Source organism: Panulirus ornatus, chromosome 6 (assembly GCF_036320965.1).
Source record: "Panulirus ornatus isolate Po-2019 chromosome 6, ASM3632096v1, whole genome shotgun sequence".
Taxonomy (NCBI): Eukaryota; Metazoa; Arthropoda; class Malacostraca; order Decapoda; family Palinuridae; genus Panulirus; species Panulirus ornatus.
The window spans coordinates 2,902,495-2,928,718 of NC_092229.1; the positions used below are offsets into that span (position 1 = coordinate 2,902,495).

A 26,224-nucleotide genomic window follows, 5' to 3' on the forward strand; every position below is an offset into this window, starting at 1 on the left:
TACAGTCAAGAAATAGAAACATTTCTGAACGTTTTGTGCATCATATGAGGTGCCAGGTCTACACTCCTGCTCCCGTTGTTATACTAATCTAAACTTTGCAGTGCAGTTCGTATTTCACTGACGTTCTCTGTCCTAACAGAAGCCAAATTTACATTTACGTTCTTTAATTGAGTTTCAGGAACCATAACCACATAGCACATTAACTCACATTGATAGTAACAAAAACATTCAATACTGGGATTATAAAATGATCCTACAGTCGAATCATCAAACCCGCCACACAGACAGAGACAGACAGATAGATAGACAGATGGACACAAACTATTTATGCCAGAGAGAAAAGTCTAAAGCGTATTATAACCCCTTCTGTTTCCTAGCTCTCCCCAGCGTACCACTTGTCTAGGAACACACTTCTGAATATAACGCCATCTCTTGGAGGGCATTACAACTACGTACATAGAGGGTATATCACTGCAGGTCTACATACATGCACGGCATACAATATGTATAGCTTACTACATACAAATTATGCATTTTGCTATTGCATTCTGTACGGGGAGAGACTTCTACACTCATGAGATCCTATCTCGTGAAGGCTCACGATTATCATCAAACTCTTTCAACTTGTGTATTCTTTCCACATTCACAGCTTCATAACATAGTTTATTCCATTCATCCACCACTCGTACTCTTAATCAAATTTACTTTAATTTTTTCCTCCATTTCCACCTAGGTATCCGCTCAGTGTCAGTCTCCACGCTCCGCTGGGCAGGGTCAGGTCACTTGGTACTAGTGAAAAGATGGTGTCCTAGTCCGTCTGAGACCGTCCCTACTCCTTTCCGACATCAAAGGTAAATCTATGATACATTGTTTCCTGTGGAATTATTGAGCAAAGGTTTTGGCTACGGGGATGTTACTGTTAATACAGAGAGTTAACATTATGAGAGACATTTTCCTTCGTCTAGAATATTTTTTTTTTACGTTGGAGGCTCCAGTCAAGGACGGAAGTCCACATCGAGGACGGGCCTTAACTGAAACATAAAAAGAATTATGAAACGGAAAAAGAAAAGACAAGGGAATGTATTTACGAATTTCTGAGAAACTGAAAAACCTGTCTTTTGAGATGTGCGGCAGGTCATAGTTATTGGGAAAGACATGAGAAGGTAGAGAGTTCCAAAACCTCGACGAATAGGGAAAGAAGGAGGTATCAAAGCAGCCCACCCTTGAGTTGCTGATGGCCACACTATTATCATGTGACGCAAGCAGATCATGGTTAGAAGCTTTTTTCCCCCTTTTCATGACGTCTCAGTAACCCGGTAGCTCTGTATGGAACTCAGGTGTCTGCCTTAAGCAGATACAAGTAAGGTATGGAAGTCTGAGTGGTCAAAGAACCAGCTCAGACACCTGGTCTCCAGGGGTAGAAACTCATGAATTCAAAGAACAGCTTAGGAGTTCCATGACATGCCTTCAAAAGCCTCGGAAATTCTCTTCAAACGTAATTCTTCAACGAAGGCTTCGACCTACGCCACACAAATTGGATAAGGACTGATGGACACGTACCAGTCCCACTCCCTGGAAAAGCGCAGACCAGCCGCCGTGCTCGCTGGAACGTTGAAGTCTGGGTGAAAAATTTTGTGTAAACTTCCAAATCCGGAGTTAAGCGTGATGAACTTATCTCCCGAGTCATCCTACATCCTCCGTGTCAGTAGGTTGTAGACAGCAGCTGCCCAGGGTTGTACTACCCTTCTAAGGAGCGTTGAAGTAATGGCCGGAACCATCTTACACCCTCGTGTGAAGATTGCTGGTTTTACGTTTTCTGCCTCCCTCTAAAGTAAACCACCAGGCGAGATTTAATACCTTGTTTATGAACTTGTAAACACACTGTACACTTACCATTCCCCGTTAACATCTTGTCTTTACACGCCGTAAACAAAAGCCTCTTTATGAAATTCCTCTTCGTCAATGACTCAAACTTTTCCTTCTTTTCTTCATTTAAGGCTTGGCCTCGATTGGCACGTCTGTCGATAACAGGGGCCTTGGATGTCGTAGACAAAGTAAGAAAAACAGACCTCTCATATATTAACTGATTCAACAACAATAATATCCCTATAGCCAAAACCTCAATACGTGTGGATTATTTCCAGTGTATCATGAACAACAAAAGATGTCCTCGCGCATACCCTCAGCAAAAAAAAAAAAAAAAAAAAACTTTTCAACCACAGTTTACTTCTTACATTCTCAGTATCTGGAAATACACATCTCAAATAAATCGTGAAAATCGATGGCTGATCACGATCACAACTTTATAAGCCGATACAGAGGAAACCTTCGCGTGGAAACACTTAATCAAGGTGATACAAGTGGTGTCACACCAGGGGCCACTTGTACAACACTCGACACTTTACACTAATGAGAGGGGTGAGGCAGAGGGTAGTACGGAAGCTACGTTTTCGAGGGAAGAGATAGAGATGAGGAGGTCGTGAGTACTGGGAAGCAGTGGTTCACAGGGGAAATGATAGAGACAGGGATTCAAGGGAAAAGGACAGAGAAGAGAGTGTGAGACTTAAGTGGTTCGGAGACAGTCAAGAGGAGGCAGTGGAGGGCTTTGAAAAGAGAGAAAAAAAAAGATGTGAGGCTCTGGTGGCTAGGGCATGGATAAGATGAGGCAGAGGGGTTTAGGTAAATGGAGAGAGAGATGAAGGTGGGATCTGAAGTAGGTAGTGAGGCTTTCAAGGAAGGGATGGCAATGATGATGATGAGGAGGAGGAGGAAGAGAAATTTAGTAAATATCTAAAGTCATGCGTGAAGGAGCAGCGATGGTATATACCAGGGAACACTACTGCTTCAGGATGCTCGCTAGTAATGAGGACCAAGAGCTGCTGCAGGAGGAGAGACAGGAGTGCAGGAACGTCTTCCTGAAAGATACGAGATGTGGGGAAGGCAGAGGAAAGAAAACACGAGAAAGAACGGTGGATGAAAACAACCAACAGAGAAAATAAGAGGGGAGAAAGGAATTACGAGAGGAAAGTGTGGGGAGAGGGACAGGGAGGAAAAAACTGGGAAGGAGGAAAAGAGATATCAATGGACAAAGTAGAAGAGTATGAAAAATGAGGAAAAAAGACAATGTGAGACACGAGAGGAGGGGAACAAGGGAAAGATGAAAACACCTGTGCCACTGACAAGAAGAAAATGGGAAAGGAAATAAAGAAAAGAGAATAAAGATGTAATGGAAAGGACACGATGATGACGAAGAAGCGAAGAAAGAAACTGCATGTTGAAAAAGAAAGAGAGAGGGAACAAAAAAGGATAAAGAAAACGGGATGAGTGAGCAGAGGAAACGTCTCTATCAGCTCCCCATCTCTCATCCAACACAGTATTTTATCTCAAGGTATATATTTATAACGACATGAAAAGCCGATAAGAACGTAATCCACAATTTTCTCGCTCAAAAACTTGGTAATACTCAAGGCTTATATCTCACAACCACGTGAAGCAGAAGTTAAAAGTGTTCACAGAGGAAGAAACGATCCAAGCATGTTGTGTTGTGTTGTGGGAAGGCATCATCACATGGGTTGTGATACATGTCTACAGCCACCTGATTGACAGATAGACTTCTGACACACATCTACAACCACCTGATTGACAGATAGACTTCTGACACACATCTACAACCACCTGATTGACATAAGGACATCAGATAAACATCTACAACCAAATGACTCAAAGACAGCCATTTGACACACGTCTACAACGCCTTGGTTGATAGATAACCTTGACCTACGCTCTGCTCTATAACTCAGGAGAGGGCGAGTATATAGGCATTTACCAAAACAGCAGCCTACATGGGAGGGGGGGGGGAAATGCTCAGCAGAGGATGATATGGACGCCCCCACAGACCCTAGCGTTCCAGTTTCTCTCACTGAGAAATGTTTGATGCACAACCTGGGTCACGGGACAAGCTCGCATCCCCGACAGCTCGTTCACGCTCACTCCATCCTCGCGATGATCAACATGATATCGATCTCAGCCGAAATAAGATTATTAATAGAGCGGGGGGGAGCGGGGGGGTCAAACTCCACCCAGACTCCCACTTCTATCTGTAAATAGCGGGAGAACATGTCGGCCGGTCAATACATTCCATGACATACTTCTGAGATACTCTAAGTACATGGCTCATGCTCACTTGGTGTTAATAACACACACACACACACACACACACACACACACACACACACACACACACAAGGCAAAGAACTAGAATAAGCTTTTCAAGTTTGATCACCGAACTGACAGGAAAAGACTATCAATGATTGTCCTGAGGAAGGCAACAAAGATGGTATCAGAATTCAGAGTAATGACTTACGGGGAAAGGCATCTAACCTTAAATTTTCCCACCGTGGGAGAGAGAAGAGCAAAGGGTGACTTGATCTCATCTGAAAAAGTTTTTAAACTATCTTGATGACGTAGACAGAGAACAAGTCTTGGAGAGATGTAACGACACAACAGGAGGACAGAATATGAATACTTGTTAGAAAAGATGTAAAGAAGTACTTTGAAAGTTTAACAGAGATGGATGAATGGTACAAACGGAGAGATGAAGCTGTGAATGTGGACAACACACAGAAGTCGTAGGATAGCAAGGAGAGTTAAAGATATGGGACCACACGAGTGTAGAATTCCCTCCTCGTACAATACAAATAGGTTATAACACACACACACACACACACACACACACACACACACAAACACACACACACACACACACACACACACACACACATACAAACACACGAAGCAAACATAACATGGCACATCTCCACGACAGGTAAGGCTAAATGCATAGCTCAAAAATATATTCATATCTATGAGACAAATCATAAATAAGAGGCTATAATAAAACATACAACACTAATGTATGAGAAGAAAGAGAAAGACAGGATAGAGGAGATATGAAAAATAGCAACAGCAGTATTAATGGTGGTGGTGGCAGTAGTAGTAGTAGTAGTAGTAGTAGTAGTAGTAGTAGTAGTAGTAGTAGTAGTGCTAGTAGTAGTAGTGTTGGAAGTTGTTGTAGCAGTAGTAGTAGTGTTAGTAGTAAGAGAAGCGGTGGTTGCGATAGCAGGAGGAGGAGGAGGAGGATGAAGGGGGAGGACTATGAGTAAAAATAGGAAAGGATGAATAATTGATACGAGGGAAGGAGGCTTCTAAATCGAGAGTGGGTGAAGGGAGCCAGGGAAGCTGCTGGTGAGGGTGGTGGAGCAGGGGACGCCTGAGTTGACTGCGAATGATGGATACTGGTCGAGAACGAGACGAAAGGCTGAGATGATGGGCTGTATATACATGAGAGAGAGAGAGAGAGAGAGAGAGAGAGAGAGAGAGAGAGAGAGAGAGAGAGAGAGAGAGAGAGAGAGAGAGAGAGAGAGAGAGAGAGAGAGAGAGAGAGAGAGAGTCTAGGGGGGGTACAGGATGAAGCAGGAAAGACTAAAGCCAACACAGATGGGAGGCGGGTAGGGAACACATGGGTCCCCTGTACGACAAAACTACCCCCCCCCCCCCCCCCACCACCGCCCCGTCGCTCCACTGTGACAACCAGAGACAATTTCTGCCACAGAGCCCAGACTGTCTCGGAGGGAAATCCCTGTGCCAGATTACACGACCTGGGAAAAAACAGAATTGATTCCCAAACAAGGGGAAGGAGAGAGACTGCGGGGTCGGGGGAAGCCAAGGAGGGGTTGTGAGGTTGCTTTATAGGAGGCCAAGATGGGGTTGCTTGTGGGGAGAGGACAGGGAAGGACTCATGGGAATGGCAGGAATACTAATGAAGGGGTGAGTATCTAGAAGGCTGAGGGAGAGGTGGGTGAATTTGAGGCCACATTGTTGACGGTCTTCCTCCAATGGTAAGAACACTTTCGTGACAGATCACTCTGACAACAGACGATGAGGAAGGACAGAAACATCTCACAGAGCGACACTAAGAACTGAGACATTACAAGAAGGAGAGAAATACTGTACACGATATAAATGATGGGAGCGACATTAAGCTGAAGGGTAAGATATGGATGCTGCTACTTCAGCCACCCAAGACAAAATATCATATAGATACAACAGTGCCAAGCAAAATACGTAAGAAAGATAGAATAAGGATATGGCAAGATAAAGTATAGTAAGATAGAATAAGGATATGGCAAGATAAAGTATAGTAAGAGGAGAAGAGGTCAAGAGGTGAGGTATGAAGACAATCAAGAGAATTATATACGATGTGTTTGTAGTCTAGACGGAAGGATGGTTGTGAGAGCGAGTCGGTACTGGTGTGTGTGTGTGTGTGTGTGTGTGTGTGTGTGTGTGTGTGTGTGTCGACGTACCTTCCGAGCGCCTGAAGAAGCCCTCGTGCCGCTCCCTCAGCAGCAGGACGCCCTCCTTGTCGAACTGGTGGGACGGGTGGGCGGCCAGGGAGGCCAGCTCTGCCTTGTTGAACCTCATCCCACCGCCACGCCACACCTCTGCAACAAAAACAGAAACACGGGAGGGTCACTCTCATGACCTGGCTCGAACTGGTGCTGGACACAGCTATGAGGTTCATCAGTACCACATAGCTAACAAACATATAGTAATAGAGATTATATCAAATTTTCACTAATTTAATCAATATGACCACCCATCCACCCACCCACCCACACACACACACACACACACACACACACACACACACACACACACACACACTGTCTCGCCATTCTTCGTTGATGCAGAACACTTGACTCCCTACGCTTGAAGTCAAGATCTTCTATACAGCTTCCATTCTTTCATTGCGCACCTATGCCTCCCTCAATTGGTCTTCGTTTTAATCCCCCCACACAACAAGGGGGGTATTGGAAAAGGCATGGTAGATAAGGGCATGCACGGTCATCCTCAGTCCCTCTTACATCACGGTTTTGGAGAAGCTAAACACATTGGTCCCTCCCTCACGACTCTTTGGTCAAGAGCCAGGCCATCATACCCAACAGTTGTACCGTCGGGTTCAAAGCGCAATTAATATTATGAGGAACACGAGTGGTCCAGGTCCACTGCAGGTCCAGTACCACAAGCAGACCATCGCTGCACCACCACGTCTCTCCACCACCATCATACAATTTCAGTTCTACCACTGCCAGGACCTCTGGTGCTCAACATGAAGTAAACTCCCATCTGACGTAAACGGCTGCAGCACATCCTAAAAATCCCCTATAATCTTATCTCTTTAATACAAAGATCATCTGAATCCACCATCATTTACCAGATCCACGTCACTACATCTTACCCACAGGAACACATGCAAAATGCCATGACGACCTCAAAAGCATAACCTTGTACGGAACAAGGACCGCTTCTCACTTTTAATAACACCTGCTTTTGCATGGCACCCTATCTTACTTAGGCAAAGCACGACACAGACAACACTGCATATTTGGACAACTAGCTATGGACATAATAATAATAATAATAATAATAATAATAATAATAATAATAATAATAACAATAATAACCTACATCATCTGTAACGTGATTACAGACATAAAATTCAGCAAACATTCACTGTTATCTTGATGATAAACATAAGCGATATTTCGGACGTGTTGCCTTGTATATGTAGGAATAATAGAGAGGAGCAGTGTTGATGGTGTGTATCTCTATCATCCCGGCCAGAAGTTTACACCCAGAATCATGCAGCGCTGGAGCCTCGCTCTACCCCATCCGTGAGGAGCACAAATCAATATAAAACGTTAAGAGCTTTGGGGGGCGGCAGCAAACCAGACGCACACGAAAAAAAAATCTTCTTACACGTGTTAATCATGCCTGAGGAAATTATCAACGGTGAAAACTATCATCAACAAGACGGTTTTAATTACAATCTCCCCATCACATTACGTCACTCGGTCCCCAGCAGGAGGAAGAGCAAATCTCACACCATCCGGACGTCCCGCCAACATGATGATGCCATATGCTGCCCTCCAACCCTCTCATTACCATCAACCAGCAGGAACAACTGCTGGGCTGCGCCGTACCACGACTGACAGCTGGCGCGATGCTCTCTTATCACAGCTTCCCCTCCCCCCACCACAGCCAGGAGGTGGGCAGTGGGGAGATAGGTCCGTGCGAGGGGGTCTTCGTTAAGATTCGCAATTCTAACAACAGGCCTTCAAGATAGGAAGATGGGCTACCAGCTGAAGGCTATGGCTGCCGGATGAAGGTATGGCTGCCGGTTGAAGACTATGACTCCTGGATGAAGGCTATGGCTGCTGGATGAAGGCTATGCCTGCTGGATGAAGGCTATGCCTGCTGGATGAAGGGTGCGAACGAGGAAACAAGACAGACAGAGAAGTGAGGTACGAGAGGGAAGTTCAAGAGAGAGGCCAGGAGAGTCACCTTAGCCACACAAAGGTCAACAGGAAGTCAAAGGTTACCCTGAAGTATAACACGTCATGGTAAGTAACACTTTATGTAAAGTGTAAGGGCTATGTACCACATCAGAGTCAGGTAAAATGTCAAAGTCTAGTAACACGTCAGGATCAGTTAACACGTCAGGATCAGGGAACACGTCAGGGTCAGGTAACACGCCAGAGTTAGGTAACAACACAATAGGATCAGGTAACACGTCAGGATCAGGTAACACGTGAGGAGGATGATGACAGGTCAAGTCAGGTAACACCAGCCAAAGGTTGCGCGTCTAAGATCATGTGTCAGAACCAGGATACAAGTTAGAGGTCAAGAGTCAACGTAAGGTCAGAGGTCAGAGGAAGGTCATTACACCTCATGCCAGAGTAGGCTGGCTCTCACTGGGAGACGTGGGCGGCGACGCAATTCTTCTGAAATGCGAAATGGAAGACTCCAGCATATGGCTCCAACCCCCCCCCCCCCCCCCCTCCCCCTTCCCCCACCTCCTACCACCACTACATCATTTTAATAAACTCACAAACTATTACCTCAATCAAGTTAATTAAACTTAACAGCCGCGTTGGCGTGTCAATATATAGACAGTCAGTGAACAGAGGTATACGTACATGAATGGAGAGAGAGAGAGAGAGAGAGAGAGAGAGAGAGAGAGAGAGAGAGAGAGAGAGAGAGAGAGAGAGAGAGAGCCAGGAGGAGAGGAGAGGCTTGGGTAGTCATGATGCACGCACGGCCTCCCGCTGGACCATGTCTCCCCCCATCTGCATTACCCCCACCACCCAACGACAACATCCACTCTTCCCTAACCATCTTCAGCAATGCGCACGTTAAGTCTGTTGGTGGGAGGTCAGTCACCCAGAACAATCTGCTTCCTCCTTGTTTACACATAGTTAAGGCACTCGCTTCCCTCAACTCACAGTGGCACTGTGCCTTTCTAATAAGATACCCTGCATAATATGTCTTATGAACGATCTACAGCACATAATTATAGGATGCCATATCTGCTGGTTACTCACAAGGGGCACACCATTAAGGTTGGTTCCAGTTTCATCAAAAACAATTGTTTTGCTTTTGGCATGCATTGATGCGAACGTGTGTGTATCTCTACCTCTTTCTGTAGTGCGGGATGGGAGTTCCACACTCGCACGTGTGTGTGTATGTGTGTGTGTGTGTGTGTGTGTGTGTGTGTGTGTGTGTGTGTGTGTGAAGATGTTCTCTCATAAAAACATTTGCTACAGAAGGGCCAATCCTTCACTGTCTCGTCAGCTGACAGATGTTAGGCTGGGAAGGGAGGAAGGAGGGTTTGGGGGGAGGGAGAGATAGGACTGGGAAGGATGGATGTATGGTTAAAGTGTTTGAGGACACTGGTGATGGAGACGTTAGAGAAGGAAGGAAGGGGAGGTGAAGGGGCAGAGGGAGGAATGAGGGGAAACAGATGATGTCCGTGATGGAGAAAGATGAGAATACGTGAGGATGGAGAGGCTTGGCGAGTGACCTGAGTAAGAAGAAAGGAGGAGGAGGAGGAGGAGGAGGAGGAGGAGGAGGATGGTCAGGGTGTGTGAAAGATCCACCTGGGGCCATGGTAAGTTCCTGGACCCCCTGGCGTGGGCCACACTCAGGGATATTGATCCTTGCTGGGTCATCACCGTCTCATCCGCTCCCCAAGATCACTTCTACTTCCATAACGACCCACCAACTTCACCAGCTTAGCCTCAGCACCACCAAGACCAGGGGTTTGCCCTCGTCACTCAGCTAGAGTCTGGCCGCCGATGTAGCATCACCTGGCTGGCATTAAGGCTTCACTGAGACTGTCATACCACGTGGTTGGCATGTTCACTTGGCAGCGAGTGATGTCACATAACAGCTGGGCCCACATGATCACAATGGCCTGCTGACTTTCACGTGGTCTCCACGATCAGCTGACCTCACGTGGTATATCATCATCTTGACCACATACCAAATATAACACTCAACACCAGAGTTGCAGGTCAATAAACACCCAGGAAACAGAAAGACAAAAAGCAAGTTTTCACCGCAGGAAAAAGTCATATATATATATATATATATATATATATATATATATATATATATATATATATATATATATATATATATATATATATATATAATAACAATAATAATTGTGTCCCCAGAATCCGACTGCACATCGCAACATGGCGAGCTGGAAGCCACTTTGGCATATGTCACAAGACGAAGGAAGGAAGATAACATTGAGGTGCACCTCCTCACCTAGAGCAGTCCATATTACCTGCTCCCACGTGAAGTGCTCTCTCAGACTGGTAATATATATATATGTATATATATATATATATATATATATATATATATATATATATATATATATATATATATATATATATATATATCCTGTAGGCAGTCACTGACGCATCCTCCTCAGACTACGGTCGGGGTATAAGACTACGAAAACGCATACAGTAACAGGGATGTACAGAGCGTGGAAACGAAACGTGAAAACATGAGAACCCTTATATCAACACAAGGATCCTGACGAAGACTGGTGGAGGACGGAGATGATGGCGACGGTGGTGACGAGAGCGGGGGAGGCGCCACGGTGAACACGGGGACAAGGAGGGACAAAGCTGAGTACATGGAAAGTGTGGAAGGTGGAGAGGTCTGGCGTAGAACGACACGAACGCATGGAGGGTAGACTTGCGAGGAGGAAGGAGGGAGGAAACTGGACAATAGCTACACTGGATGATGCACTTCTCGTGGTGGGAACAGAGAGGAGTCTTGACGTGAGAGGCTGGAGGTTGTGTTCAATCTTGCAAGACTCACGTGACCCGAGACGGGAGAGAATAGCATAGTATGTGGCACGGGACACCACCACCGCCACCACCAGGGGCCGATATAATAACATTAAAGACGAACTCGACCTACATCATATCCATCTACTGATCCATCATATCTTCTATCTATCTATCTATCTATCTATCTATCTATCTATCTATCTATCTATCTATCTATATATATATATATATATATATATATATATATATATATATATATATATATATATATATATATCGTATATGTAAAGCCAACACGTTTGTGCGCCCATGGTTTGGACCCAAGTTAAATATAATGACATTCAGTGAGCGAATCCGGGTTAACTCGGGTTCGAACCCTAGGCACGTGCAGGGGAATGGTTTAATTTCACTTCATATGACAGTAAATCATATATATATATATATATATATATATATATATATATATATATATATATATATATATGATATATATTGTTTCATACATACTCGCCATTTCCCGCGTCAGCGAGGTCACGTGAAGAACAGACAACTGAGCCTTAGAGGGAAAAAAATCCTCACCTGGCCACCTTCTCTGTTCCTCCTTCTGGAAAAATAAAATTGAAGGGGAGGATTTCCAGCCCCCCGCTCCCTCCCATTTCAGTCGCCTTCTATGACACGCAGAGAATACGTGGGAAGTGTTCTTCCTCCCCTATCCCCAGGGAAATAAATCCAGGTCAGTCACACTAACTTCACGTGCTACTTTCCGCCAAGGAAACTGAATCAGAATGGTCAATAATCAATATTTATGAAAACAAACACACAATATAAAAAATATACACTGCAAGACCTACTTCACCTTAAAGCCTTCACATTTTTCAGGGAAACACCACCTTCAAGTTCATCAGTGAGTAAAGTTAATACATTCATAATCTTGTCTCAGAAGGACTCATAATTCCCAGTGCCTTATATCCATAAAATTTACATACAGGATGAGAGAGTTTTATCTGAGCATATTTTTTACCCTGATGGACCAAACCTTAGGTTAAACTATGAAAAAAGCATATAAATAGTTGCTCCTTCTGTGTAGCCTTTGCATGCCCCAGACCCTGACTGCCACAGACATTTCGTTCTCCTCTCCAGTGTAGTCTAACACGAGAAACTACCATAATACATAAATACAGAAGAGAAAACTGTGGGAATTTTACTGCAAATTGTAACACATAATGTTTACTGACAGTGGACGAATATTGCGTAAATGGCCGACAGCCTTTATCATGTTCCCTCATCTGCCACATGCAGGAACTAACTGACGTGGAGTGCTAGTGGATGTGATCCCAACATTCCTCTGCTTGCCAAGCATCACTAGCACAAATACTGACCAACGCCGCCAACACAGGTTCTGAGCAACACCACCAACCCAGTGCTGGAGTGAGTAACACCGGTTGTTCTCGACAAGAGAGCGATACTCACTTGACCCTGGGCAGAGGGAGGGAATAAGGTCGTCTGTTCTACGTAAAATCCTAATCAAACTCACTTTCAGATGGTGTCTCACTGCCCGTGGTCAAATATACCTGCTTCTCTCAAGGTCCACCCTTCACCACACCTGCCTGTCTCACAGCACATCACACCTGCTCGTCTCACAGTGCACCACATCTGCTTGTCTCACGGCCCACCACACCTGCTCGTTTCGTGGTGGTCCACACACCAGCACGCACGCCTCACAGTAACACTTGACTCACTACTTTGGGCGACGTACTTGAGCTATCGTTTCGACGCTTCTCAACTTTAGCTTGCCCAGTCACGGCACATCTCTTAGCCTTTCGAATACTTTTCATATTTATGGTTCACATATGTTCCAGTGAAAGCATCGAACAGTCAAAGGAGCAGCTGTCTTTTTGAAGTGCAAAGACCAGCTATCCTCCTCTCACTTTATGAACTCACTTTTATAAGTAAAGCAACACTTGTCAAGGGCTAGGTCACCCTAGCAAAGAGCAGACCAGAGCCCGAGTGGCGCGATGCCAGCCTCCTCGCAGTGCGCGAATCGTGCCAATTAGCGCCGGGAGAGAGCTTCGCTATCAGCAGCTACGGCAGCATTGATTGGGCCAACTCGGCCTCATTTCCTGGCCAACGTGGCACTCTGATAGGCAGAGCCCAACCCCAACCCCCCCGACCTTATCATTTCCTCCGCCACAGTCTGTCTTATCACGGGAGACTCACACGTACCTTCCGACAAATGTATTTCCCTCTCCTGTCACCAACAGGAGGAGGAGGAGGAGGAGGAGGAGGAGGAGGAGGAGGAGGAGGAGGAGGACGACGACGACGACGACGACGACGACGACGACGAGGAAGAAATTGGAGAGAGAGAGAGAGAGAGAGAGAGAGAGAGAGAGAGAGAGAGAGAGAGAGAGAGAGAGAGAGAGAGAGAGAGAGAGAGAGAGAGAAGAGAGAGAAAGAGAGAGAACACCTACTCGCTAGTAACGAGATTACCTGCTGAGGGATGTCAGAATACATATTCACTATTACCTGGTTACTGGTGACACACGAGATCCTCTTGAATGAATTTTGGCTGACCAACGACCCTGCCCAACACCAGGGCCCAACCCGGGCTGTAGAAGACTCCAAGAAGCCCTCACCAGTGATTCACCAGATAATCCAATGTTCTGACCTCTACAACATCATCAAGAAGCTTATTCCTATGTTCAGTGACCCTATTTGTAAAGCAGCACTTCCCTATATCAGTGTGGATGTTATACCCTGAAAGATACAGCCCACTGTATCTTGTTACAGGATTCCAGTCTACTGAGAAACGCGTCCTTATATCTGTGTTAACATACTTTAACAGGATCACGGGCCGCCTAGGGTCAAGCCCGTGTGAGTTCGAATCTTGGTAGCAACACCCGATCCATAGTCCACCCAGCTGTTCATCTTCCCCTCCGGGCTATTCGATAACATGGGAGCCTGTCTTAGGCTAGGATATATATATATATATATATATATATATATATATATATATATATATGGCGGGGTGGCGATGGGAATGAGTAAAGGCAGACAGTATGAATGTACATGTGTATATATGTATATGTCTGTGTGTGTATATATATGTATACGTTGAGATATATAGGTATGTATATTTGTGTGTGTGGACGTGTATGTATATACATGTGTATGTGGGTGGGTTGGGTCACTCTTTCGTCTGTTTCCTTGCGCTACCTCGCTAACGCGGGAGACAGCGACAAAGCAAAATAATAATAATAATAATAATAATAATAATAATAATAATAATAATAATAATAATAATGATAAAAGATATGAGGATGATGATGATGATGATGATGATGATGATGATGATAATAATAATAATAATAACAATAATAATAATAATAATAATAATAATAATAATAATAATAATAATAATAATAATAATAATCTACTCAATAAAAATGGAACCAAGAGCTTAAAGTATAAGGAGAAAATACGTACATTATAAACAGTGGAAATACAGCAGATATAGAGTGTTCAACAGTGCCTCTCTACACCAACAGTACTGTATATAACGTGTGTGTGTGTGTGTGTGTGTGTGTGTGTGTGGGTAGGTGGGTGTGGGTGGACTGTGAGGCGGTAGATGCATGATCCATGGAAACTGATGTAAAAACTCTGCACATGAGGAACAACGGAAGTATGCCACTTGATGGGAAGGCTTGTTGAGAGGGAGTGAGGGGAGGTACATAAAGAGTAGGAGAAAGCATCATTCCAATGCCTTCTTTCTTCATAAGACCCGAATGTTCTTCATCAAACATGGAGAGGATGTTCTTCATGAAAAGGGTAAATACAGTGAGGATCATGTACCCATGTAACCACCATGGTCGAAATGATTCGGGAATTTCCTGTTATCAGATACCTTACAATAATCATGGCTATTATCATCATCACCGTGAGTGGGAGCTATGACAAGTTACTTATGCCGGGTGAGTACACCATAACATTACGTCTTGTCACAGTGAGGAGGACCAGAGGAGAGTGACTCTGATATGTATGAACATATTTCAATTTTAAGTTCCCTAATTCTCATTTTCTAAAGTTCCATTTTCTCATCTAATTATGAAGTCAATGACCCTCAGTTTCTTGTCACTATGATTTAGTCATATTTCTGTCCTCCAGCAGATAACCTCGACACAGACCATCGGGTCTTCTGCTACCTGGTCTTGCCTCCGCCACACCAGCGAATGGCGACCTCCACCAGGACCTGCACTTGTGAAGCAGACACTCGACAAGCTCGGGACGAGAGATCTCTTTCCAACCGCCGCGGCAGCCAGGCTCTCGTCTCTCTCAACTAACACCTGGATTTACCCAACGAAATTCAATTTCTTGGGCTCTGTGCACTTACAGCAATAATTCCGAGAGAACAGCTCAATTACTGCCGAATTCTTGCCATCATTGGGCTTACGGTGACCTGTGGGTGGGGCTTGGGGAGGCCAGGACCCAAGACAATGGGGCAGGGACGAAAGTAATGGCACGGACACGGACAAAGACAATGGCATAGGCAAGGACCGAACACTCACCGGGAAGCAAGGAAAACACCAGGGGGATGGGAAGGGGCGAGGCACAGACGAGGGATGGGAGAACGTGGTCACACGAGGGGAGAACAAAAAATATAAAAAGATGTGAAAATAAAATGTGATGCTGACCAGAGGTGCGGGCGTGAGGCTAGAGTAAGGGTGTGGGTGTGGGGCCTGGGTGAGGGTATACAGCAGGGGTGCGGGTGCGGGGCCAGGGTGAGTGTACACTGGGATGTGGGCGTGGGGCCAGGGTGAGTGTACACTGGGATGTGGGCGTGGGGCCAGGGTGAGTGTACACTGGGATGTGGGCGTGGGGCCAGGGTGAGTGTACACTGGGGTGTGGGCGTGGGGCCAGGGTGAGGGCAGTGTGAGTGAAGGACTTCATAATGAGAAGGATGACTGCATGTGGGAGGGAAAGGAACTGTAAGGGATGAAAGACATTGGTAGGAGGAATGAGGGTGAGGGAGAAGGAGAAAGTAGGAGGAAGGGTTGTGAGGGAAATGGTAAGTGGGAGGGAGACTGAAGGCCGCCAGCCAAGATGCAGACGACGACCATGTACAGCGAGTAGATCGAATGAAAGGAGAGGAAACATGAGAGCAGTGAGAGAGAAAGAGTGGCTGGTGGTAAGTGAGGTGAGCGTATAGGGCAGGGAGAGCAGCCTGGCGGAGAGGGAAGTGAGCGTAGCGTGAGCGGAGCGGTGGGGAACAATGGACGGTGACCAAGTTAAGTCGGCTGGACGAGTATCGGCCAACGAGGAATGACATCGGCCAAATTGTCTGCTGGACCCTCGCCACCCAACTTCCTCTCACCCGCCTGGCCCATGACCCAACTGTCTGGAGGTCCTTAGCCCATGACCCAACTGTCTGGTGGTCCCTGGCCCAGGAACCCAGCTGTCTGGTTGTCCCTGGCCATACTACTCTCTCTCCTCAGCTTGGCTCATGACCACATCCAGCAACACAAGAAACCCACACATGAACGCTGATAGGAACTACTTATACACCCGTCCGAGGCGCCATGAACCCTGATTCGCAAAAGACGAAACAAGTTATGGACGACGTAACACGACACACTATGTGTAACTATGAATAATAGGATTCATTTACTACGGTACCATATCCCAGTAACATAGTCCGGTGCCATATCCCAGTGCCATAGTCCGGTGCCATACCCCAGTGCAATGGTCTGGTGCCATACACCGCTGACACATCTTTAAAAAGGTTCAATCTACCAAGTTAGCAAACCTTGGGGGAGATGTACCTCCCTCGTCATACGACCATCCCATGTTCTCTATAAATAATATCGTATTTGCGTCGATATTTCCTTGGTAATCTTCTGTCAAGGAAATCTGAACTGCTCGTCTGTAAACTCTCTGCGACAGCTTAATGTCGGAGGCAGAATTCATCATTCTTTGAAAACAGATAAGAGAAGTTGCTGCAGTGCAGGTTGGATTCTTCTGAAGATTCAACATAATGTGATCTGTCAGTTCGTAGTCTGTGTTTCAGATGATGATGATGATGGGAAAGATGATGGAAGGGAGGAAAAAATATAAAGCAGGTTAATGATCGAGAAGAATGATGAACAAAAGACACAATGAACTGGATGAGGGGAAAGGGGGAAGTGACAAATGGAGGAAGGGAGGGAATAATAAAGAGCAGGTAATGAGGGAAGAGGAGGGCCAGAAATGAAGTACCACAAGAGGATTGTCAGCAACTACCACAGGGTCGTCAGGTACTATCAGAGGGGAACTAACTGGCAGTTAGGGCGAATCAGACAAGTAAGGGCAAACATTACTTGACAGGTTAACATTTATTACCGGTGCAAGGTAAAGGAGAATACGATAAAACAAGAATTAAACATACGTAAAAGATGAGAAAGAAAAGCGGGGATAAAGATGGGTAGGCGATACAAAGAAGAAAATGTGAAACACATCTACAGTAGGAGGAGCTGGAAGCAGGTGTAATGAAGGACGCCCTTAGGAATACAAGAGACTCAGTGACTCCTACAGAGGAACAACATAAGGATCCTCACCAACAGGTGAGGAAATGAGAACGAAGCAGGACAAAACAGAATACACTAAACGAGGTAAAAATAGACATGCAGATTAGGTCCATGTTGGGGGACGAGATAAGAGAGCAGGATGAGAGAGTGCATAAGAGCAGCAGCAGCAGCAGCAGCAGCAGGATGTCTGAACGATACGAGAGGGAACTTGAAACATAAAGACTAAAAAAAAAATCCATGATCAGAATGAAGGATGGTGTGTTATACAAAACAAAAATTCTATAAGTAAAAGAAAACTGTTGTATTGGTAACAGCGAGGCACCATAAGGGCAGCAGGAACCCATCACATCCCACTGACCCCACATCTTGTGCAGAGTGGAGTTCGCTACCACACAATCCAACTTCGAGAGAGCCATCGCCAGTAGGTCCACTCATCCTGCCCCTCGACCAAACTCTCGGAACTCACTATATAAAGTATTGCGATGCAAAACTCCATTAGCGAGGCCGCCGAACTTTTCCTGGAAGGGGCATGAACTCAGCTGTTGCCCCCCAGGAAGTCTAAAATTGACTCACAGCCTCAGTGAAGCGCGACGCTGAGTCTTTAGTCGGTGATATCACTTCATCCACCAACTCTACACACCAGTCCACATGCTATGGCGGGCACGCGATAAACATGAGCGTCTAGGTATAAGAATGTATATGGACATATGACAAGTTATAGCGGCAGGCTGAAGGCTCTGCATACCCAGTTCAAGAGATACATTCACAGTACAGAAAGAGGTCAACCTGCAGCACTAACACCACACGTCACGATAAATGGATACAGAGAATCGTAAAGCGTTTTGGTGGCTGACTCCACAGAATCATCGATTAACCCATGACTCTCGGTTAACCCCGAGCTGCCTGATCATTAATATATGACCACACAGGCGCTGGGTAACAAACATGATCTCGATTTTTTTCTTTGTATATATAAATAAGCTCCTCGTCATGGGTAATGATCATCATCAAGGCCAGGTATTGAATGAATAAACGGATGCCAATGAACAAGGGTGGATAAAAGAAATTATTCTCTGAGAAGAGGATAAAAAAGTGTGACGAAGGTAAATAGAAGAAGGATAGGTGTATGGCGTGTTTAAGGATAAGACAGACTAACCCGGGAGCATAATGTTGGTAAAGAATCAGAAGGTAAGACCAGCAACCCTGACATGGAAGTTGTAAGATGGTTCCAGCCAACACTGTAACACACCTAAGACTCGACGGTAGTACATGCCTTGGCGGCTGCTGTCTACAGCCTTCTCACAAGGAGAGTGTAAGGACATAAGGAAAAAGAACGATTCTGTTACTAAAAGAAGAGAATAAGAAGAAACATTGCACGAAGAAAGAAGAAGCAGAAGAGAGGCGGGAGCAGCAGGGTTCAGGGGACCTCTCTGGCAATACAGGACCTGGGAAATCATACTCACAAACGACGAGGAGGGATAATACTGCGGCCGGCCGGGAGGCATGACCCGCAGGCCAGGTGGGTGAAGGAAGAGGAGGAGGAGGAGGAGGAACTGAAAGTGAGAGGGAGGCACAGTATGAGGAGAAGGCACTGTGGTTGGAAAAGGAGAGGCACTGTACGAGAATCGAGAGGCACTAAAGGAGTACAGAGTCAGGTAGTGGAGGAAGAGGTACTACAGAAAAAGTAGGCACTGTACGGGAAGATGGGAATTGTAGGAAAAAAAAGGAGGCACTGTAGAAGGAGAAGGCACTGTAGGAAGAGAGGGAACTATACGAGAGGGGTGAGGAAACACGAGGAAGGGGAAGGAGGAGGAACAAGAAAAAGAGGAGGAAGAGGACGGGTAGCATTCCAGGTAAGGGAGGAAGTGGAGAGCCAAGAGTGAGGAGAAGAAGATGGAGAACGATGGACAGAAGATGATGAGGAAGTACAGGTGCGGAAGGATAGACGTAACTCGGGAGGCAAACCACCTCCTGCTGAGGACGAAGCTTTCGTGTGAAAGTGTGGAAAGGACACATAACAGAAGACCTGCTCTATGCACGACTAAAGGTAAAGTTTGATTACCCAAAAAGGCAAATAATAATGAGGGGTGAGACATATGAGATATTAATGCCATACCAATACGAAGGAAGGAAGGGGAAACTGAAGCAACAAATTGGTAGAAAAAAAATAAGTCCGGTCAACAGAGGGAAGATGGCTGTACCACGTGAATCTCATTACCACGAGCAGAGCCTCAAACTTCTGAGAAAAAGCTAGACCTGGAAAAAAAAAGAAGTCATCAAAAGGCAGAGCGAGCGGAGCCGGGAATAGTTCTTTCCTTGAAATAATCTTACAAAAACATGCCATCTGAGATGGGAGATTGTACGACGGAAAAATACCAACGTCTGCACAAGTTTATCTAAAAAAAAAAACGCAAGTGACAGGAACCGAAACAGTCCAACTTCCAGCCCTCTCCTGACCTCCAGCCCTCCCTAGCTCCACCTCCTGACCTCCAGCCTTCCCCTACCCTCCAACCCTCCCCTGACATTCAACCCTCCCCAGCTCCCTCTCCTGACCTCCAGCCTTCCCCAGCTCCCTCCTCTGACCTTCAGCCCTGCCCAGCGCCTTCCCCTGACCTTCATCCTCCCCCAGCTCCCTCTCCTGACCTTCATCCTCCCCCAGCTCCCTCCTCTGACCTCCAGCCCTCCTTAGATCCCTCCCTCTGTACCAGTATCATAACCACATGGCACCAGATAAATCCAACTCAAGGAAGCCTCTTGGCTGGATAAATAAATCACCGACACGGGAAAATATTTTCCAATCTATGTAAAATATGTTACTGGAGGAAGGACGGAAGGGGGGAGGAGGGAAGAGATGGGAGGTAGAGTGTAAAGAGGGAGACCAGCTTGAAGGGAGAAGGAAGGAAGTAAGAAGAGAGAGGACCTGAAAGGGGAAGAGGAAAGATGAAAGCATTGAAGGAGGGAGAAGGACGGATAGGAGAGAGGGAGGGGAGAGAGAGAGAGAGAGAGAGAGAGAGAGAGAGAGAGAGAGAGAGAGAGAGAGAGAGAGAGAGAGAGAGGAGGGGGAAGAGAAGGATGGTGTGAACGAGGGATGAAAGAGAGAGAGCGAGAAACGAGGAGAAGGAAAAGAAAGATTAAAGAAGGGCATAAGGAAAGTAGGGAGGGAGGAAAGGTGGGAGAGGGTAGGGAAAGACGGAGGGAGACAGGGAAAGCAGAAAAGGGGAAGGAGGAAGGTATGATAAAAAGATGAGAGGCAAATCATGTATTGGGAAGGAAAGACCGCCCCCATACACACAAGGAGTGACACACTCCCACACAACCACTGGGTTAATGATCGACTCACTCATTATGTGCACACACACCAATGGTACTCTATACTGTTATCAACAGAAAATTGTGAAGTGACAGAATCTCTGGAGAGAAACTTTATAATGAACAATCAAAAATATTTACTCTCTCTCTCTCTCTCTCTCTCTCTCTCTCTCTCTCTCTCTCTCTCTCGTTGTCTTACATTAGATCATCATCCACACGCTGCTCTGAGAAGCGAAGGTATTCCACCACCGCCACATACCACCACTAGCAAGACTGGCCGACGAAGCTCCCACACAATCCTCTCCCATCACGTCTCTCCTCGTTAAGGCCTAACAACAACCTGGCTGACGTGTTCAGTCTCAGAATCATCCATGTTATCACAGGAGAGTGAGCTTAGTAAAGAAGCTGGTTCATGTTCTCGCTCTGTCTAGCACTCTTACGAACGTGTATGAAGCAAACTCAACGGCTTGTAGTTCTTAACTAAATATAAAACTGTTCAAATTCGAAAATAATGGTAACTAAGAGTAGAATATCCCTTCCGTTACGTTAGCGGAGGCTTATATACGGTGCACTGACAACATCTGTTGTCAATCTTTCGTTTGAGATTAAATGCAGCATACCTGAATAGTCTGTGAACACTGAATCACAACGAAGAATTTCGAACATTGAAGAAAATGGTTTGAGGCAATCCTGACGTCACTAAAACTCTACAAACATTTCAAATCAAGTTCTTCAGAAAACGGTAATCTGGAAACTTGAATTCTTACAGAGAAACGTCCACCGCAGGAATCATCTCGGGGCTGTTCAGTGGTTTCTGATTGTAACAAGAGAATCGTTCCAAAAGAAACACTCCAAAATTAATTAGTAATCTCTTAAAATAGCGGAGGAGAAAGGCGTTCCAGGAATCACAACCAAACGAAGATCTATTCTCTGAGGAGGTGGCGATGGAATATTACCAAAATTAGTTTAGCAGGAACGAGGCTTCCCGAGGGAGGTGAAAAAAAGCATTCCAGGAATCAGTAACATGGTGAGGTAATACTGTCTTAAAGTGGGATGGAAGGAGCGGTATGATGGCCAAGTGTGGTGTGATGCAGGGAGGGAGGCAGGGAGCAGTGTGTGGTGGCCAGGTGTGGCTGATAAAGGGGAGGGAGGGAGCAGTATGGTGGCCAGGCGTGGCTGATAAAGGGGAGGGAGGGAGGGAGCAGCGTGTGGTGGCCAGGTGTGGTGTGATGCAGGGAGGTAGGGAGAGAGGGAGGGAGCAGCGTGTGGTGGCCAAGTATGGTGTGATGCAGGGAGGGAGGCAAGGAGCAGTGTGGTGGCCAGGTGTGGCTGATAAAGGGGAGGGAGGGAGCAGTGTGGTGGCCAGGTGTGGCTGATGAAGGGGAGGAGGGAGGGAGCAGTGTGGTGGCCAGGTGTGGCTGATGAAGGGGAGGGAGGGAGGGAGGGAGCAGTGTGTTGGCCAGGCGTGGCTGATGAAGGGGAGGGAGGGAGGGAGCAGTGTGGTGGCCAGGTGTGGCTGATGAAAGGGAGGGAGGGAGCAGTGTGGTGGCCAGGTGTGGCTGATGAAATGGAGGGAGGGAGCAGTGTGGTGGCCAGGTGTGGCTGATGAAGGGGAGGGAGGGAGGGAGCATTATGATGGCCACGTGTGGCTGATGTTTCTATACCCTTGCGGCCTGGCTGACCATGGCGTCCTCCACCACACTCCAAACACCACACGCCCACACACCACACCCCACAGCATAGACTCACTTCAACACACCCTACACGACACACTCCAAAACCCTAATACGCAACACACTCCACAAGCAACAATCCCTACTACCCTACACAAAAACTTTCTGTCCCACACACCACACTCCACAACCCTACGCAAAGACATCGAATAAAACGCCCTAGAACCCCAGAAAACATATGCCAAACCACAACACAACATAACCCAAATGTTCAGTCTGACAAGAAATTATTCGAGTTCGCTAAAATATACAGGAACAACATGAACAACCTACAAACCACCGTCCCTAACCCTACAGAGAAACAACCTTAGAAAACGGGAAAGATAGAGAAGATTAAGGAGAGACTATACGAATACCTTTACCCCATGAGGCAACCCAGCCAACACACATCCTCAGACACAGGGGGCTGGAGAACCATTACGGGGGCCTGTGTCTACGAGAGGGGCTGGAAGACCATATGGAGGGCCAGTGTGTACGAGAGGAGCTGGAAAAGAAAGATCAGAAAGGGCGCGATGGAAGCATTCAGGGGGAAACTTAAGGTCAGCCACTGTCGTCTATATCACGAGGGGAAGAAGGTAATGGCACCGTTACTATGGCTGCCGGGGAGTGTACTGAGCTAGTTAAACGTGGCAAGGTTCATCCGTAGACTTCCTCGCCACTGATTCCCGAGACGAGTTATCGAAAACTTGTACCGTGAATACAAGAGCCAGTGAGAGAGTACACGATCTTAGATTTATCCCTAACACCTGAGGAGGTTGTTTGGTGGATGTAGGGAGGCTTGAGGTTGACGGCCTTAACGACCCTGGCAGCTGATAGGCCTATAGTCAAATCACCTAAGCTACCAACCACCAAGTATTGAAAATACGTTTTCGTTTCTACACTTTTTCCGTCAGTGAATTCCTGACTACCATTCCTTGTGGATGTAATGTTACTGTAAGACGGTGGGGCAAGACGATCACATACAACCCTCCAACAAGCACACATTCTCATCATCCATGATGGCTGGTCCTATGTACTGTTCCTCTGGTGTTCATAGTTCTAACGCCCTAGAATGTTACAGTATCCATCAACGCGACAAACCCAGGTCTCTAGCTCTCCATCGCACACATACGAGTGTCTTCCTCTGGCTCTGTCGTTGCACAAATAAAAAATATACCTTACACACACACATACACACATACGCACACGTGGGAAAATCCCCTCCCCGTACAACACAAACAGGTAATTACACACACACTTATCACGAAAGACATCAACATTGATCTGCGACAAGACCCATTCCATAGGTTAGGGACATTGTCGGTGAACGTACACAGGCTGCAGGTTTCCGAGGAACCACGTAAAAAATAACATCAGAAACGTAACATAACCGTTTTCCGTGCTGAAGGATTAGTACACATTGTTGCCAGCAGACTGCGCGCTCAGAGTGGCATTACAACCAATTACTATTAAGTGTCAGTTCCTTTTTCTGTTCGTTTTCTTTTTTTTTCATAGACTAATCTTGGAATTAGAGGAGGGCAGGAATGGAGCCGTGGATTTACTTGCTTAACTGGAACGACGGAGAACATAGAGAAGCTGTGTATGTTTACATTGTATAATCTTCCTCGTGGGTTTCTCTCAACTTCATGTAAAACTGTCTCCCTTACGAGCAGCAGTCACATCGTCTTGCTAGTCTAACAGGAAAAAAAAAAAAGAAAATTACAATCGATAGTAATGGCTTGTAAAACCATTCGGAGGGAGCGTTGCCTGCCGGCTCAGGCGAAGACTAATCTCGTAAAAGTAAGAACAGTTCAGTGTCGATTCTGTTTGTTTTTCTTGCGGCTTCCCAGAAGTCTATATCCTAAGTGACCATTAGAGACCGACGGACAAACAGTGTGGGCAACGGTGATCACAAGGTTCGCCTCACCCTCTGGGAAACACGAACTGTACCGTGTGTGGGGTGTGGGGCGGCGACGATGGGCCAGGAGGACAGCAAAGAACACCCGAGCAACGTAATACAAGATAACGGAGAACATTACTCACTACAAGCCAGAGCATTAACACCCAACATCAAGGAAAAGCGACCTCATACTGGGGACATGGACGAAAATGACCGCAAGAAAATTTACAAAATGAGCAAATACAACAAACACACACACACACACCACCACCACCACCACACTACCACACTACCCCAGGTCGTCGTCTGCAAGGAGGCAGACCGCTCACGGTTAAACGCCACCCCAGATCTCTCTCTCTCTCTCTCTCTCTCTCTCTCTCTCTCTCTCTCTCTCTCTCTCTCAGTTACTTCAGATTCCACGTTTTCTTGCCGGATCTCATCCATCAACCCCGTTTTCAAGATTTTCCACCGGGGTAATCCTTCTTCACCTCACACTCATAGTCATCATCGCGGTTTCACAGCTCAACACACAGGCGGCCTCCTCACCCGGGCACGGAAGTTCTCCTCCACCAATTTCTGCGCTGATCCCTCCTAATTTCGACAGTATCCTGGTACGAATCAGACTCGTATGACACTATAGGTGCGTTCCCGCCTCCCTGCCTGCCCGTCCCCGAGCCTTTGATGAAACTGGTAAGTCGGGGATTCAATAGCCTCAGTTGGCGACGTTCGCTGCATCCTCATCCACCTACCAGTCTCCCGTGCCATCTTCATGAAGCGCTACGGTGGTTCCTCAAACCTGCCAGTCTCTGGCGCCTTACGTGGTAAAGGTGAGCTGTTCCTTGGCTGGTCGTTCTGACATCTACAAAATTGTACCCAAGATGCGGTCTGGTCCCCAGGATCATTCTCCCGGCCGCTGGCATCATTTCCCTCCGCCGTAGGAGGAGCACCCCTGTCTGGGGTGCTCCTGTCTGGTCTTGTCGAGGTATGACGTGCCTCTCTCTCTCTCTCTCTCTCTCTCTCTCTCTCTCTCTCTCCTCTCGTGATGGGAGTGTGGGGAGGGGCTTGCTGATTCACCTGGTGCCACACGCTGACGACCCTCCCACCACACCTGTCCCGCTGCTTGACTAACGGCCATCACGACCAGCGTCATAACAAAGAAGCTTGACGCACGTTATATAAAATGGCGCAACTCCTTTCGTGGCTCAGAGAGAGTTTAAGCCCACGCAACAGCTCTTCTTTTTCCCATGTTTCATTTTACTACTTACGGGTCGGCAGTTGGTGGGCTATTTCAAGCAGTAAACAGGTACAGGCTATTCATATTGTACTTCGTAGGTTTGTCTAATGAAAGTCTTAATCACCCAGGCCTGCAGTTTACCTTACCCATTACTTCCAACATCAACTACTGGTTAGCGCAGCACAGTATATGAGATACCGGGGACCTGTATATGTAGCAAGATCTTCATATAATGCTGGAGTTTTAAGTAATACCTTCTCATACAATGGTGTTGCCTTGCATCTGTGACATCCTAC

General features: G+C 46.4%; 1 protein-coding gene across 5 annotated transcripts in view; it reads right to left on the reverse strand.

The window, feature by feature from the left end:
• Window positions 1-26,224, reverse strand: part of LOC139749000 (inositol polyphosphate-4-phosphatase type I A) — a 229,840-nt gene that overhangs the window by 103,143 nt on the left and 100,473 nt on the right. For all 5 annotated transcript variants that reach the window (XM_071662368.1, XM_071662367.1, XM_071662366.1 and 2 more), the window contains exon 2: window positions 6,363-6,500. In XM_071662368.1, the coding sequence (XP_071518469.1) occupies window positions 6,363-6,480 (118 nt within the window). In that variant the 5' untranslated portion in view covers window positions 6,481-6,500. The remainder of the gene's footprint in view (window positions 1-6,362; window positions 6,501-26,224) is intronic.